At 22.2% G+C, this 15,837-nt stretch overlaps 4 protein-coding genes across 4 annotated transcripts; 3 read left to right on the top strand and 1 right to left on the bottom strand.

Moving 5' to 3' along the window:
• Positions 1-10: 10 nt before the first annotated feature.
• On the top strand, positions 11-3,451 carry PBANKA_1202100 (MKT1 domain-containing protein, putative; the record flags this gene model as incomplete). Its single annotated transcript, XM_034566065.1, has 1 exon — positions 11-3,451. The coding sequence occupies one exon, from the start codon at positions 11-13 to the stop codon at positions 3,449-3,451; it is 3,441 nt and encodes a 1,146-aa protein (XP_034422698.1).
• Positions 3,452-4,642: 1,191 nt separating this feature from the next.
• PBANKA_1202000 (inner membrane complex protein 1c) lies at positions 4,643-5,479 on the bottom strand (the record flags this gene model as incomplete). The annotated part of the gene is made up of 1 exon (XM_034566062.1): positions 4,643-5,479. One exon carries the CDS (start codon positions 5,477-5,479, stop codon positions 4,643-4,645), a length of 837 nt encoding a protein of 278 aa, XP_034422697.1.
• Positions 5,480-8,305: 2,826 nt separating this feature from the next.
• PBANKA_1201900 (40S ribosomal protein S20e, putative) lies at positions 8,306-9,194 on the top strand (the record flags this gene model as incomplete). The annotated part of the gene is made up of 2 exons (XM_034566061.1): positions 8,306-8,405; positions 8,938-9,194. The coding sequence occupies 2 exons, from the start codon at positions 8,306-8,308 to the stop codon at positions 9,192-9,194; spliced, it is 357 nt and encodes a 118-aa protein (XP_034422696.1).
• Positions 9,195-10,484: 1,290 nt separating this feature from the next.
• PBANKA_1201800 (conserved Plasmodium protein, unknown function) lies at positions 10,485-15,632 on the top strand (the record flags this gene model as incomplete). The annotated part of the gene is made up of 1 exon (XM_034566060.1): positions 10,485-15,632. One exon carries the CDS (start codon positions 10,485-10,487, stop codon positions 15,630-15,632), a length of 5,148 nt encoding a protein of 1,715 aa, XP_034422695.1.
• Between the last annotated feature and the right edge of the window lie 205 nt (positions 15,633-15,837).

Raw genomic sequence — 15,837 nt, 5'->3', positions numbered from 1 at the left:
AATAAAAAAAATGAGGGTTCGACATTTGCAAAGTTATTTAACAGAACATGGGTTATTAAAAAGAAGCAGCACAGAAGATATAAAAAACTTAAAACTAGGAATAGATGCATTGTATTTTTTAAGAGCATCCGATAATTTAAAAGATATTTTAAGTGATGTGTCAGGGTGTATATCTCCATGTATATTTCATTTAGTAGATAAACAATGTGATTATTTTAGAAAATATAATATAGATATAATATTTGTATTTGATGGTATAACACCAAAATCTCACAAATTATTTTCTGCACAATACCAACAAAATATAGAACAAGGTTGGGTATATTATGTTAATAATGAATTAAAATTATCATATGAAAAATTTTCTCAAGTATCTAATATATGTAATTCTTATTTGGCATTTATATTATTTCATTATTTAAAAAGTAAAGGATATAAATGTATATATGCACCTTATTTAGCTATTTCTCAATTATCATATTTTCTAGCTAATAATATAATTGACACTATATTAGGTCCTCCTACATTGATTTTATATAATCCTCAAAATGTAATAATAAATATAATATGGGAAGAAAAATATATTGAATGGATAGATTTAAATATGTTATTAAAAACATGGAATATAAATAAAGAACAATTTATAGATGCATGTTTATTAGCTGGTACAGAATATTGTTTAACTTTTCCTTATCTTAATCTATCTCATTTTAATAGTGGAAATTCAGAATTTAATTTTGGTAATGCTATCGAATTTATTAAACAGTCACCCCTAATTAGTTATTTACAACATTTTCCAAATGATCAATTAAAAAAAAGTTACATTGAAGGGTATCGTGTATGTAAATCGATTTTGAAATTTCCTATAGTTTTATTATTATCAGGAGAAGTTGGTTTTTTTTCATATAAGGATAAAATTTTTTATAATACTGATAATGTTTATGATAATAATTTGTTGAATAAAAGTGATCAAGTTGAAAAAATTAAAGATGAAAATTATGAAGATAGTGAATATAATAAAAGTTTTAGTATTAATGGTAATTTATATAATTTGTGCAATGAAAAAATAAAAGACCTCACCACAATAGATACTCTTGTTGATAGTTTTGATTCTGGTAAGGTGAATTATGGTAATAGAAGTACTGAACCTAGTAAAATAAATGAAGAGATATATACAGATAATTTACATTATATGAAAAATAATGTGCATATAGAGAATGGTAAGGAATCAAAACAAGACAATTCGAAAAAACATGATTCAGATTGTAAAGGTGATTCGATAGATAAAGAAAATAATTCTGAAAACGGATTTGAAACTGATGAAAATATTAATATGAAGGAAAACTATGAACATAAAAAAAATAAAGATATAGAAAATGAAGATCAAGATAGCATAAAAATCGATGATGATAAAAATGAAGATATGGATTATGAAGGAGTTCCACATGATTACATAAAAGTGATTGGGTCTCGATTTCCAACATGTGTATATTATTTAATGTCAATTGGGCTTTTAAGTAAAAAAATATTATGTGTGTTAGCTCAGGGGGAATGGATTGACTATACACATCCAATTTTAGATTCATTTGAGTATAGGGATGCATTGATTGATTTAAGAGAATATAGATGCAGAATATTAGGATTAATATCTGTTAAATTAAATCCTTATTTTTATAAAAGGAAAATAAAATTTTTTGATTATGGTTATTACATAAATAATATATTAGAGAAAAACAACAAATTCACATATTTAGACATTAGTTTAATTGATGGATTTTTATGGAATATAAATAAAAATAATATTATTGAAGAAACAAAACGGCAAAATAATAAGCATATCAATTTACAGTTTATTTTAAAATGGCACTTGTATTGCGAAAGTATGAATGTGTCACTTGTTTGTAAAAATGAAGCAATACAAGAAGAGTTATCACATTCTGAGGGGGATAAAAATTTAGATAAAAATTCGGATATTGATAGTGAGGATAGCAGAAAAATAAGGGATAATTCTGAGGGGAATAATAATGAAAATGAAGAGGGAAAAGAAGCTTGTAAAATAAAAAAAATAAATAAAGAAAAATACAATGATAAAATAATAAAAAATTATAATAATTATTATAAAAATATACTTAATACAAATAATCAAAATTTTAATAGCATATTGTGTATAGTATATTATATGTTTCTTGAAAATTTAGGTATATTTACAAAAAGATGTGGAGTTACTTTATTTGGTTTATTATTATCTGAAAGTAAAAATAAAAGTATTGATAATAATATTTTAATAATATTTGAATTATTAAAATTCGGGTTTTTAACTACGCAGCCTTTATTGCCTCCAAATGGAAAGAAATATCCAGAAAATGCATATTCAGCAATTAATAATTCAAAGCATTTAAAAGACCAAGATAAAAAGAGTGTTCTTTTACTATCTAGAATATATTCTTTGTATAGTTCTAATACAAATAAAGAAATTAAATATGATGGATTAATAGATTTTGATTTATGTGCATTTTTTTCTGTTGTAAAAATAATTAAAAAAACATTAAGACAATTAATGCAAGCATGTATTGCTAATGTACTTATAACGAATATGGAGTTAATACATTTATTACCTGATAATTTATATAACCAATTAGATTCTGACATTTCTTACTTTTTCGTAACAGACCATCTTATGGGAGTTTTAACAAAATATTTCTTGTTATTCGACTTTGATGATTTAAAAAACGAAATATATAAACACGATATTTCACTCGAAAATTATAATCAAGGAACAGTAGATGAAAAGGGAGAAGATTTATGTATAACTAATAATTGTAATGGAACTAGTGATATCATAATAGAAAATAATAACGAATATTGTGATCACATTAATAAAGTTAAAAACACTAAAGATGGAAAAAGTTTTAGTAATTCTGCTGATGATGGAATAAATACAAACAAAAATATCGAAGAAATGCATAACATTAAAAATTGTAGTGCTCAAAATAATCAAGAGTTATCGAATGAATTAGGAAAAAATACATTAAGTGAAAAATCAGATATATACAATAATAATGAAGAGGATAAAGATAATACCAGTTCTGAAGATATAAATGAAAAACATGATAATAAGTGTAACAATGATAGCAATAAAATGGGTATGGGTGATGAAAATGTTAATTCTGGTACCGAGGAAGATAAATTAGCAAATAAATTTAATATATTTGAAAAGGCAGTAAGAAAAAAATTTCCAAGTTTTTTAAACCCGATAATTGACTTATGCAATGCAATTAATACATGGAGAGATCACCTAAATTTAATTATAAAGCTAGAAAATCATACGAATGTATATGATTTGGTTTCAGATATGAAAGCAGCAAATAGTTTTTTGGAAAAAAAAATACAATATATAGGTCTCGATAAATGTTCAACTTACATTGATATTTGTTCAAATTACAATGCATAAAATGTGTATCCTGTATATACATGCATATGTGATATTTTTATTTTATCTTAATTAAAAATATGCATTTTTTTCATTAATAGTGATTTTATTGTTATTATTCACTAATTCGATTTAGCTTTGAATTCAAAAATTAAAAAACAGTTAAATAAAACAACGGATGTAAACTGAATAAGAACACATATATGTATGTGTGTATATATATTTTTTTTTGGGGGGTCATGATCATCAAACAATTTTAGAGCCTATATTTCATTATTATTATTATTATCATTTATACTATCTCAGTTATATTTTGTTTTCTCTATTTTGTGAGATATAGATGTATATATGCATATGATAAAAAATACTAGGACGTGGACACTTGTATAATCCCAATTTTTATATTCATATACATATTTTACTATGTAAACAGATCTAAAACTGCATTATTTTTTAGAGCCGATTTTATCTTGTTACACATAATATTTTTAAATACACAAAATAAATATAGTACAATAATGATGTTATATAATTAAAATAATGTTTATGGTTAGAATTAATTATAAATGTTACAAAAAAAGAAAACGAAAAGAAAGAAGACAATAAATAAAATAGAAAGTATGGATGAAAAAATATAATAAGTATATACCACTTAGTAGATATATATAAACAATTCTATATTACAGTTACAATACTGCTAAGTTTGCCTTTCATTCTTTCATTATAGCATTTAAATATATATGTACATAATTATATCCATTTTTGATAATAAATTAAACTAAAAATTGGGGTAAAAGCTATATTAAATGTGTTGTATAACAATTTTAAACAAAAAAGGATTATGTTTTTCTGTATACATTATTATAGTTGTAGCGGAATTAACAAAATTTTGTATTTCACCTCCAACCAAACAAACATAAAACAAGCATAAAACAAACATATGCACGTATGTACATATATTGTTTATTCATGGTGTTTATCTGTGTAAAAATATTGGATACATTTTGTTATACAAAAAAAACAAAAAAATAAAGTTGGAAATAGCTTACTTTTGTATTCATTTTACTGTGATGTATTAAATTAAAATCGGGACAAAAATTGGTATATGTAAAAGTAAATCTATATATGCATAATAAATTTTAATTATTTAGTTTAAAGTGTGTTTGTTAACTGCATTTTTCACGAAACTCACATATTCCTAAAAGGGATAAGTTATCTGCATGTACCTGTACAGCATCCAACTGGTTTAGCTTCTTCAGATGGTAACCTTTTAAATTGGAAGCTTCCATTCATATTAAAACTTGATGATGGCATCATAATGTGTTGATCCATGCTTTCGCCATTATATTGATTAAAGAAATTTATTTGAGAAAAATCTTCACTTCTCATATTAGTTTGATCGTTTGCAGTTTTGCTGTTCATAACATTAATACTTCTACTATGTGAATTTCTAGCATATGCATTTTCATTTATTTGGTTATACGAGTTCATTTGTTGTTGGTATGTATTATTTAAACTAAATTTTCCTGCTTTCCCTTCTGTATATTTTTTGTACTCTTCTTCCCAATTTATGTTTTTGGAGTCTCTTGGAACATATTTTATTACTTCTTCAGTATCTTCAATTTCTTTATATCTAACAACTTCTTTGATTTGAGGGACTTCAACAATTTTATCATGCCATTTTTCAATAATTTTTTGGCGCTCAACAATTTTTTCTACAACTTCGATTTTTGGAACATATTTATTTTTATAATGAATATGAGGAACTTCTACGACTTTTTCAATATATTTAACTTCTGGGACTTCTACAATTTTTTCAACAATATGTGTAACATTTTTGGGGACATGGATAATTTTTTCTTGAATTATAGTTTTTGGAACAAATTTTTCAACAGTCTTAATAACTGGAACTTCAACAGTCTTTGTAACAACATCAACTGGTTGGTAAGCTGTAAGAGCAACCCATTTTCTATCGACGGTTGATGTCTCTTTAGTGTCTATGTTATCTATTTTTTGATAACTGTTTCTGCTTAAATGTGAATTATCCATTTTATTTTAAAAGAAATTTGAATTTTTGCTATATATATAAAAATAAATCAAAAATGATTAAAAATTAATATTATTAAAAAATGAATTAGAAGTTATACTATTACATAAAATTCATATATATATGGTGACGAGACGGAACATGTATAATTTTATGATTGAATATAAAAACTATACCTCAACAAAAAATAAGAAATTAAGCTAAAAAATATATACAAACAACTGAAGACAATACACTATTATTTTGTAAAAATAAAAATCAAAATAGAACTAATAAGTACTTTCTATTAAGTTTTAAGAAGAAATAAATTTGTGAAAAACATAAAAAAAAATGTATATTATATAAAAGAAAAAGAAAAAGAAAAATTAATATTATAATTTATTAAAATTGTGCATTTATATTTATTTTAATGTACATTACATTTTATTTATTTTAAAATTTGCAAATATATTTAATAGTTATTAAATTACCAAAAAAAAATAGCTTGATACTATATATTGTCATGAACAATTCAGGTAAATAATTGCCACAACATACTAAATGCACTTTTGTATTTTAAATATTGTAATAAAACATAAATTATGGATAATATAATTATATATTAAACGATTTTTAATTAAAGACTAATAATGTAATTTCTTTTATAATATATAGATTTCTCCCTTATTTAAAATATGCACACAAAAACAACATTGTTGCTGCGTGGTATAGTATAATATGTACAGCTGTAAACTAAAAAAAAAAAAAAAAATTGCACACAAAATGGTTATACATAAAAAAAAGAAAAACAAATCAGATAAAAATTTGTAAAACCTATATAAAATAGGTTAATTTTATTATATACATAATTATATTATATCCTGTATATACGGAGCAAATACATAAATAATAATATTTGAAAAAATATGAATTATCTCAATTACAAATATGAATTAAAAGTGTATTGAAAAAATATTATATTTTTACGTTTTTTTAATGCCTGTACAAACAATAAAAAAAAAATATTTTTTTCCTACTATTATTAATATTGCTACATATTTTGTAGCTATACACATAATAGTAACAACGAATATTTCCTTCGATTTTTATTGCAGTCTTTATATTCAAGCTACCTGTGCAAACTCATATTTTTGTATAATATATTATTTTTTAATTGTAGAACATCAAGATAGGATTTTATTAAATATGGATTTTTATCATTTTCTTGCTTATCTTAGGGGAAAATATATATATTTAAGAACATTTATTTGAAATTAAGCATGTGCATATATCAGTATGTATACAATGGGGTGTATATAAATTGTGATACTTTATAAAATTATAGTATTTGTATATATACTTTTTGAGAATAAATAATATTATTTTTCGGTGAATGGAAACTAATGGAATACATATGTTAAAAAAAATAAACTTTCAAATTTTTGGAAAGTTAATTTATAAATTTTATAAACAAATGATTGGGTATAAAAAAGAAAGCGATGAAAAAGAAAAGACGTGGACTTTGTTATATTATAATGCCAATATTTATATTCTATTATAAATATTTACTTAAAAATGTTAAATAAGTTTTATTTAATTTAATTTTCCGTCTTTAAATTGTATACTAATATGAGGTTTAAGGATAACATTATTATATATATAAATAAAATATAGTAAATTCAAATATTTATGAGAAATTTAAAGGTTCTATATTTTATTTCCCATCCACACTCTATTACTTATGTTAGTTATCTAGTAATATATCAATTGCCCCTTAATAGTGTTGTAAAAAAATTATAAATAACATTTTTAAATGTATCATGAATTAAGGTTGTTTTTAAGTTCTATGATTATAAATTAATTGAGCCAATTAAAGAAAAATGGGACTTATAAATATTTATTAAAAAAATGAATAGTCAAAAAATTCGTAAATATACATCTATTAAGTTTTTTTATAATAAAATGCAACTTTTCACTTAATATGATTTGCTAATATTTTATATAAAAAAAATACTAATTGATATTATGCATATAAAGAATATAGTTTTATGTGAAACTATGGTGATATAGGTGTACATTTGAAAGATCTTTTGCTCATAATAAAAATATTACAAAAAGGATATTATATGTAAATAAAAAGGAACATTAAATATCACGATTTATAATTAAGCAAATAAATAATTGAAATAACATAAAATCATTAAAAATTGGATTTTGGGAAATAGAATAAAATGTATTTATACAAAATTTTATTATGGCCAAGCAACTTTAAAAGTTTTAAAAAAAATATGAGAGCAATTATTATAAGGTAAGAGAAATGTAAATACATGGTTATGCAATCAATAGGGAACATAATTTTATTAATTAGATATTGGCTTAAAATAATATCATAGTTGAATAGTAATTATATTGTAAAAAAATATGCATTAAATAAATTATTAAAATATTGCTATATATTACGGTATACTGAATATGTATCCATTTTTTAATCCATTTTATTATGTATACAATGTATTGTGCATATTTGGTATATGCGCATAATTTTATTTCTTAATTTATATAATACTTAATTATATTTTATACATACTATATTTTTATGGATATTATGTATTTTTTACAAGAAATTAATCGATACAATAATATAATAAAAATTAAAAATCCCTTAATAAAGGAAAAAAATGTTTTTTTATATTTAAAAATGTCGTAAGAAGGAAATAAGTAACAATTATAGTACTTATTAAATAAAAGAATATAAAAATTATTCTATAAAACGAAACAAATTCATTATTTAACTTTTTTTATTTAAAATTTTATTTTTAATATTTTTCAAATATATTATTTAATCCAAAATGAGTAAATTAATGAAAGGAGCCATTGACAATGAGAAGTATAGACTTCGTCGTATTCGTATTGCTTTAACTTCCAAGAATTTGAGAGCCATAGAAAAAGGTAATTAAAATTTTTTTATATTTAGTGAATATTTTTTATTTATACGTTTTATATTTAAAGAAAGCTTTTGAAAATGGATATTTATGCGCATACATTTATGTATATAATGTATATATATATGTGTTTATTTATGTATATTTGTTGTACCTACCTCCTATAATTTTTTTTAATTATTACAAGTATATATTTATAAATAAATAAGTGTAAACTTATTATATTACTATATTGATATATCCATATATATATGTATAGTAAATATGAAAAGCGAAGTATTGAGAATTATATATTTTTATTATGATAAAGAGGCATTAAATGTATGCATATAGCACTGTCCTTGTTAAATGTTTGGTTTATTGATAAATACATATATATATATATGTCGAATATTAGTTTCCATTAATTTATATTGAAGTTGGAAGAATGTAGTGCTTTATATATTACACATCATAAATTTTGAGCATATTAATGCTAAATATTCATTATAACATATGCGAGTATAAATACATATATTTATTTTTTTATCCTTAAATAGTCTGTAGCGATATTATGAAAGGAGCAAAGGAAAAAAACTTAAATGTATCTGGACCTGTAAGATTGCCAGTCAAAACCTTAAGAATAACAACAAGAAAATCACCTTGTGGAGAAGGTACAAACACATGGGATAGATTTGAACTAAGAATTTATAAAAGACTTATTGATTTATATTCACAATGTGAGGTTGTCACACAAATGACATCCATTAATATAGACCCAGTGGTTGAAGTTGAAGTTATTATAACAGATTCTTAATTTTAATGCAGATATATATAATATATATTTTTTTCGGAAGTAGATGCCAATTTTATATAAAAAAAAAGACAAATGGGTATTTTTAAATTAAGATTTATGTAGAAATAATTTTTAGAAATATACTTCTTCCATTTTATTTTTTTACAATTATATTTTATCGAATTTATAATTTTTTTAAATATAAATTATTATTAAATTATAATGTAAAAATATATATTTTTTCATTTTTATTACCATATATTATATATTTTTTGAGAATTTAAGATATAACTGAATAATTTTGTAAAAGTATAATATAAAATTAATTCTAGAATAGTATAAAAATTAAACAACATTTAATGGTATTGAAAAAAATACCCCTACTAATGAAGCTGGGTGCATGTGGATTATGATAATACAATTCGATGTTCTACAAAAATCCATAATAAAAAATGTCACTTCATAAATAGTGCATGATATTAGTATTTATTATAACGTTTTCTATAAAATTATTGTATGCCACCCTTACATATTTCTTTAATATGTAATAATGAAAAATACGAATTATATAATATTATTATTTGTCTATATTAAAAAATAAAAATATTATTAAAAATTTATCGATTTGCCTATAACTACATTATACTGTTATTATTTTTATAATATAGAATATTCATTTTATCATAAATATAAAATGCAATTCAGTGCACAACATGGTGTTTAATGGATGATTCAATGTAACATTAAAAATTATGCATTTTGTGAAAATATTAACGTTGTATATATTTAGTTTATCTATTTCGTCCTAGTATTATGTTATTTATATTTGTTTATTGTATTTTATATTTTAATGTAGATATATTTATCCTTATGAAAATACAGGTGGTGGCAACTATGGGTAATGGAAAATATATTATATAAAAATTATTCAACAAATGATTAATTCTAAGGATATATTAAAAATATATGGCTTAATTATTTATATTTTGATTATTAATATATATATTATTTATTTTTATTTATTTCTTATGTAGAAAACATAAATTTTTTTTATAATTGTATTAAAATAATAGTATGTGTGTATATTATATATAGTACTGTTTAAAAGGCGTGTACTTTTAAAAATGACAAATTAATAACCTATTTTTGTTAGTCCATCAAATGAATGATAACAAAAAAAGGGGGGAAATTGCCCAACAAAAAATAGACAATATATAGTTTATGATCTACATTGTTTGTGTTATAACATTGCGATAATTATTCATGCTCTTGTTTTTTTTCAGACTTTCAATTATATAGATCAGAATAAAAATGTTTTATTTGAATACTAAGTTAAATATAAAAAATTGTGGTAATAATGAGAATAAGTTGAATCAATCTTACATGAATATAAGAAAAATAAATTCAGAAAATGCTCGATATAATTTGGATAAAACAATATATACAAAAATGAACAATAATTATATAATGAATGAAGACAGAAATAATGTAGTATTAAATAAGTGTTTAAAAAATGCGCATTTATTGAATAATATAAATAACATAAATGAACAAACAAATGTGACTTGTGGAATAAAAGGTAAATTACCTACCTTATATACAAGAACAAGTAGTCCAATTAAAGTTAATGGAATATACCCAATGTATAAAAATAACAATGTTTATTATTATAAAGAGAATATTCCATTTAAAAAAAGAATGTGTAATAGTGTAGAAATTGGTATATTAAATAACATAAATACAGAAAATGAACATTTACAAAATAATAAAATAAATAACAGTTTTATAAAATTTCCAAATAATTTAAAATTAAATAGTTTTAATGACGGAAAAAAAAAAATTATTGAAAAAATGCAAGAGCAAGAATATGTCCCCCAAAAAAATCAATGCGCAGCAAATTTAAAAAGGAGTATGAGTATTTACACAATTATAAATAATGGAGACATAAAAAACAATAATGATAAAAATACAAATTATTATTACAACAATAATAATAATTACATTTGTAAAAATATACCAGAATTATACTCAAAAAAAAAAACTAGTGTAAACACAAAAAAGACAATGAAGAATTGTTTTGAAATTGTTAAAAGCAAATATGATGAAATGCATAATAAAAATGTAATTGGTGACAAAAATAAATATATACCTTCTCATAATTATAATATATCTCTAATTAATGGCGCCAAAGTTTGTGCAAATAATATAGAGAGAAATAAGATTAAGCATTGTAATAGTATGATATTAAATAATTCTATACAAAACGAACAACAAAAAAATGATACACAAAATATAAATTTATGGAGGGAAGAGCCAATTTATGTTCCTAATGTAATAATTAAATCACACACACTAACCAAATTTCCAATAGGCTCAAGTATATATCATAAAACTCGGACCCCTAATATAAGACAATATGGAAGTATAACTCATTCTGAAAATAATGAAAAGTTTATTCAGTTAAAAAATGTTAGTTCATTTGATATACAGGAAATTAACAAGAATAATAATAGTCTATTAGTTAATGGTAATAAGGGTCAAGAATATTTATCACAACAAAATAGTAGAATAAATGATGAGAATATTGGATATTACCCTCTTAGGAGTAGTACTCTTCCTTGTAATAAAAACAAAAAAGAAAGAAATAATATCTGGAATTTAAGTTGTTTGAATTCTAAATATCATATAAATTATGAGGATGTAGGAAATGGAGTTATTAAAAATCAAGAACGAATTGTAGCAATGTCTGGGTCGAAAAATGTAGTAAATACTTTTAATCAAAATAATTGTAATGAGATAAAAGATATTAAAGGAGAAGGGGAAATAAGTAAAACTAATGAAATAATAAAAAAAGCAGAAAAATATATTTGTGATAACTCCTCAAATATTGCATCAAGTAAGAATAGTATTAATGCAAAATTGTGTAACGTTAAAAATTTTGAAATAACTAAACAGGGAAGCAAAAATAATATAATAAATAAATACGATAATTTTTGTAATTTTATAAAAGGGAAAAACTATAGAGAAAATGAAGAAATAACTACAATAAATAGTGGGCATAGGATAGAAGAATATAATATCCAAAATGATAGTATTAAAAAAACAAATGCAGAAAACAAAAAAGTAAACAATTCAACTAGTTTGAGAGTCGGAATAAATATAGACGGGTTAAAGGAATGTATAATTGGGAATATGAACAAATTAAATGATGAAAATCAAGAAGTCATTTTTAATTCTATTGATAATATTAGTAAAGATGGAAATGAAATATCTGAAAAATGTTGTAACACTAATGAAGTGAAAAAAAATTCAATTCTTAAAATAGAGGAAAATGGGATTGAAAATAATAGTGAATATATCGATAATAACAATGCAGGAAATTGTGATTTAGAAAACGACCACGAAAAAAAAATAAGAATGAACAAAAAAAAAAATTCAAACATAGAAAGTATAAATTTTAAAGACGAATTGAGCCCCAACCATATTATGGAATTGCTTAAAATTTTAAAAAAATTAAAAAAATCAAAAATATATAAATTTAGTATTGATAAATTTTTATTACAAGAAAATGGGTATGAAAAAATTATAAAATATATAGAAAGAAATGAATATAAAAGAGGAAGCAGTTTGAATACTTCAGTGTATGAAAGTGATAGTAATAGCAGATTTAACGATGGGAAATATTTTGAAAACGATTTATATAATATAGGAAAAGAAAATAATGTGGATAATAAGCATGATAATTGCTTTGATGAAGTATTAAAATGTAGAACGAATAAGTCTAATTCTAAATTTGATATGAATATTGTGAACTCGTTGGAAACAATATATAAAGTAAAAAATTGCTTATATAGTCTTGGAATATCATTTAATGAAATAATTAATTTAGATAAAATAAAAAGTATTTTTTGGTATTTATATATAAAGCATAAACTGTCTAAAAAAATTAGTATATCTGAATTTTGTGAAATGGTAAACTATAAGATAGATGAAAATATGAATAAAAATTATTTTAAAGAATATGTAAATTATGAAATATTTAAAAAACATAATAGTGAGAATTTCGAAAATTTTGGTAATAAAATTCAGATTTTAGAAAATTTGTTTTATTTACTAAAATCGTATCCTATAAATTATGATGAAAATAAAGGTTGTTTTTATATGTTAAATCCAGAAAAAAATAAAATGTATAAAAATTATAAATATAATACAGATAGAAATAATATGAGCATTATAAAATTAACAAATGAAGTAACTGAACATTTTAAAAATAGTTTTTTTTTTCTTGATAAAATATTTATACCTAAAGATGCATTTTTTTTCGTAAAAGATTCAGAAGATGTAGGAATACGAAACAACAAAAATAAGCCAGTATATGTTCATCATGCTTTGGTAAATGATTTAAAAGAAGAAATGGGAGAGCAAACAGTTTTTGATAGTTTATATTCATGTGAGCCTCCATATAAATCAGACTATTATAGATACATACAAAAAAAAAGAATACAAAATAAAATTCGAAAATTTAAAGAGTACATACTTAATTATTATGAATTTGATTCTGTAGAAGACTTTTTTGAAACTTTGCTTGTATTTGATGTAGAACATAAAAAATTAATAAGCATACTAAATAATAGTAAAACTGATGATTTTATGGACCCATTGAATAATAATTATAATAAATATGCAAGTTTATGTTTTAACATAACAAAAAATATATATGAACAATACAGGTCGCTAATAAATCCAAATAATGATAATACTTTTAAGAAGGAAAATGAAATAAATAATTTTGAAATAAAAGAAAATGGGTATGATGTAGAATATTTTAATCTAGACAGTGCTGAAACTGTAAAAGTTCAAATGGAAAATAAAAGAAAAAATATAAAATCGAATTGGTCAACTATAGAATCACAAATAGGTACAACGGATAGTTGTAACAGTGATGAGCATATATCAAGGGCAAATACTTATATTAATATTGATAAGATGGGTAAAACAAATGAAGAAACAATTGAAGAAATGTCGATTATGTATGAAGAATTTTTTAATTTGGGTAATACTAGAAAGAAAGTAAAAGAAATAAATATAGATACATTTAAAATATTTGTTGAAAATTTAGGAAAATTAAAAGGGTTTCCAAATTTTGCATCCATTAATGAATGTTTTCTTGGTATATGCTTTTGTGATCCAGATTTACCTAAACATATATTTAATCAAAAAAATATATTACCCAAAAATATGAACTTTAATGGTTTTATGAATTGTATGAGATATATACCATATGTTATTCCTGATTTCCCATTACCAACAAGCTACTTTAAAAATAAATATAATAACATGGATATATTTAATTCAAGAAATCAATTTTTAAATATATTAAAATATAAAGGATGTAAAAAAGAAACTATATATTTAAGAAATCAAATAGTTTTAGACATTATAAAATTATTTGTTTTAATATCTTGGAATTTTGGTGTTAATACCGGAGAATTTAATGAAGCAGTAGGTTTGACACAAAATAAACTAGTTGATATGGTTAGCTCATCTTATTACATAAATTACAAGTACTCTTTGAAAAAAAAAAAAAATAGAAATAAAAATAATAACGGAGAAAAGACAACATCAGAAAGCGACATAAACGGTTCGTATACTACTAGTAGCAATGAAAGTATTATGGAGAATGAACAAGACGAAAAAATGTATAGCAATATTTGCAATTTATTTGATGTAAAAGGTAAAAAAAAAAAAAAAAAAAAAAATTCGAAGCATAATAGCTATATAGAAAGAGGAAATGGCACCAGTGGAAATAAATATAAGGAAAATGGGGACACAAAAAATTATAAAAACCCTTCTGATCGCATAAAAAATTCTAATGAATACAATGTATTATTTGAAGAATTATTAAAAAAAGGGGGAAAGAAAAAAATGACATATAAAGTAGTACCAAAATGGCATGCATCGAATGATATATTTTTATCGCGACTAATATCATATGATGAAATACAAATAGGTTTATGTGAATTATATCCGTTATTTATGATACAGACATCTCTGATTTATATGATTCATATATCATGCTGTATGATTACAGAAGATGAATGGAAATATTTCTTTGAAGACAGTTTTACATTATATAATAAATTGCTACCTGAAGAAATAGCTATGAGATATATTAAAAATAAGGGGTGTCGATTTTATAAATTAAAAAATGTACAGTTAAATGAATCTATTGATATACATAATGCTTTTATGAAGATACCAGAAAATATGAAGTGCCCAGAGGTGCGCAAATTAGCTATAAATGGGGAAAATACAGCTAGCGGTTATTTAGCTGAGCCTTTTGACATTTATCATTTAATGTTTATTTCGAAGATTTTTTGGTATATTTTTACTTACTCTGATAACTTTCTTATTTTAAGATCTGCATTGTTAAGAAATTGTAGTAATATAAAAAAATAGTAGGAGTAATAACAGATTTAAAATTAGCAAGGGATTATTATTTTTCTCTTGTCGAGTATTTATAAAAAAACAGTTAGCCTTTACTTTTTTATGAATATATATATATGTATATATAGCAAGATATAATTATTAGCTGTTTTTTGCTTATAAATTTTTAGTATCATAATTATTTTTTCCCTTTTAACGAAATACATGGGTACCCTAG

Source organism: Plasmodium berghei (genome assembly GCF_900002375.2).
Source record: "Plasmodium berghei ANKA genome assembly, chromosome: 12".
Taxonomy (NCBI): Eukaryota; Apicomplexa; class Aconoidasida; order Haemosporida; family Plasmodiidae; genus Plasmodium; species Plasmodium berghei.
The sequence above is the reverse complement of the archived record's forward strand: the minus strand, read 5'-3'. Positions and strand labels throughout refer to the sequence as shown.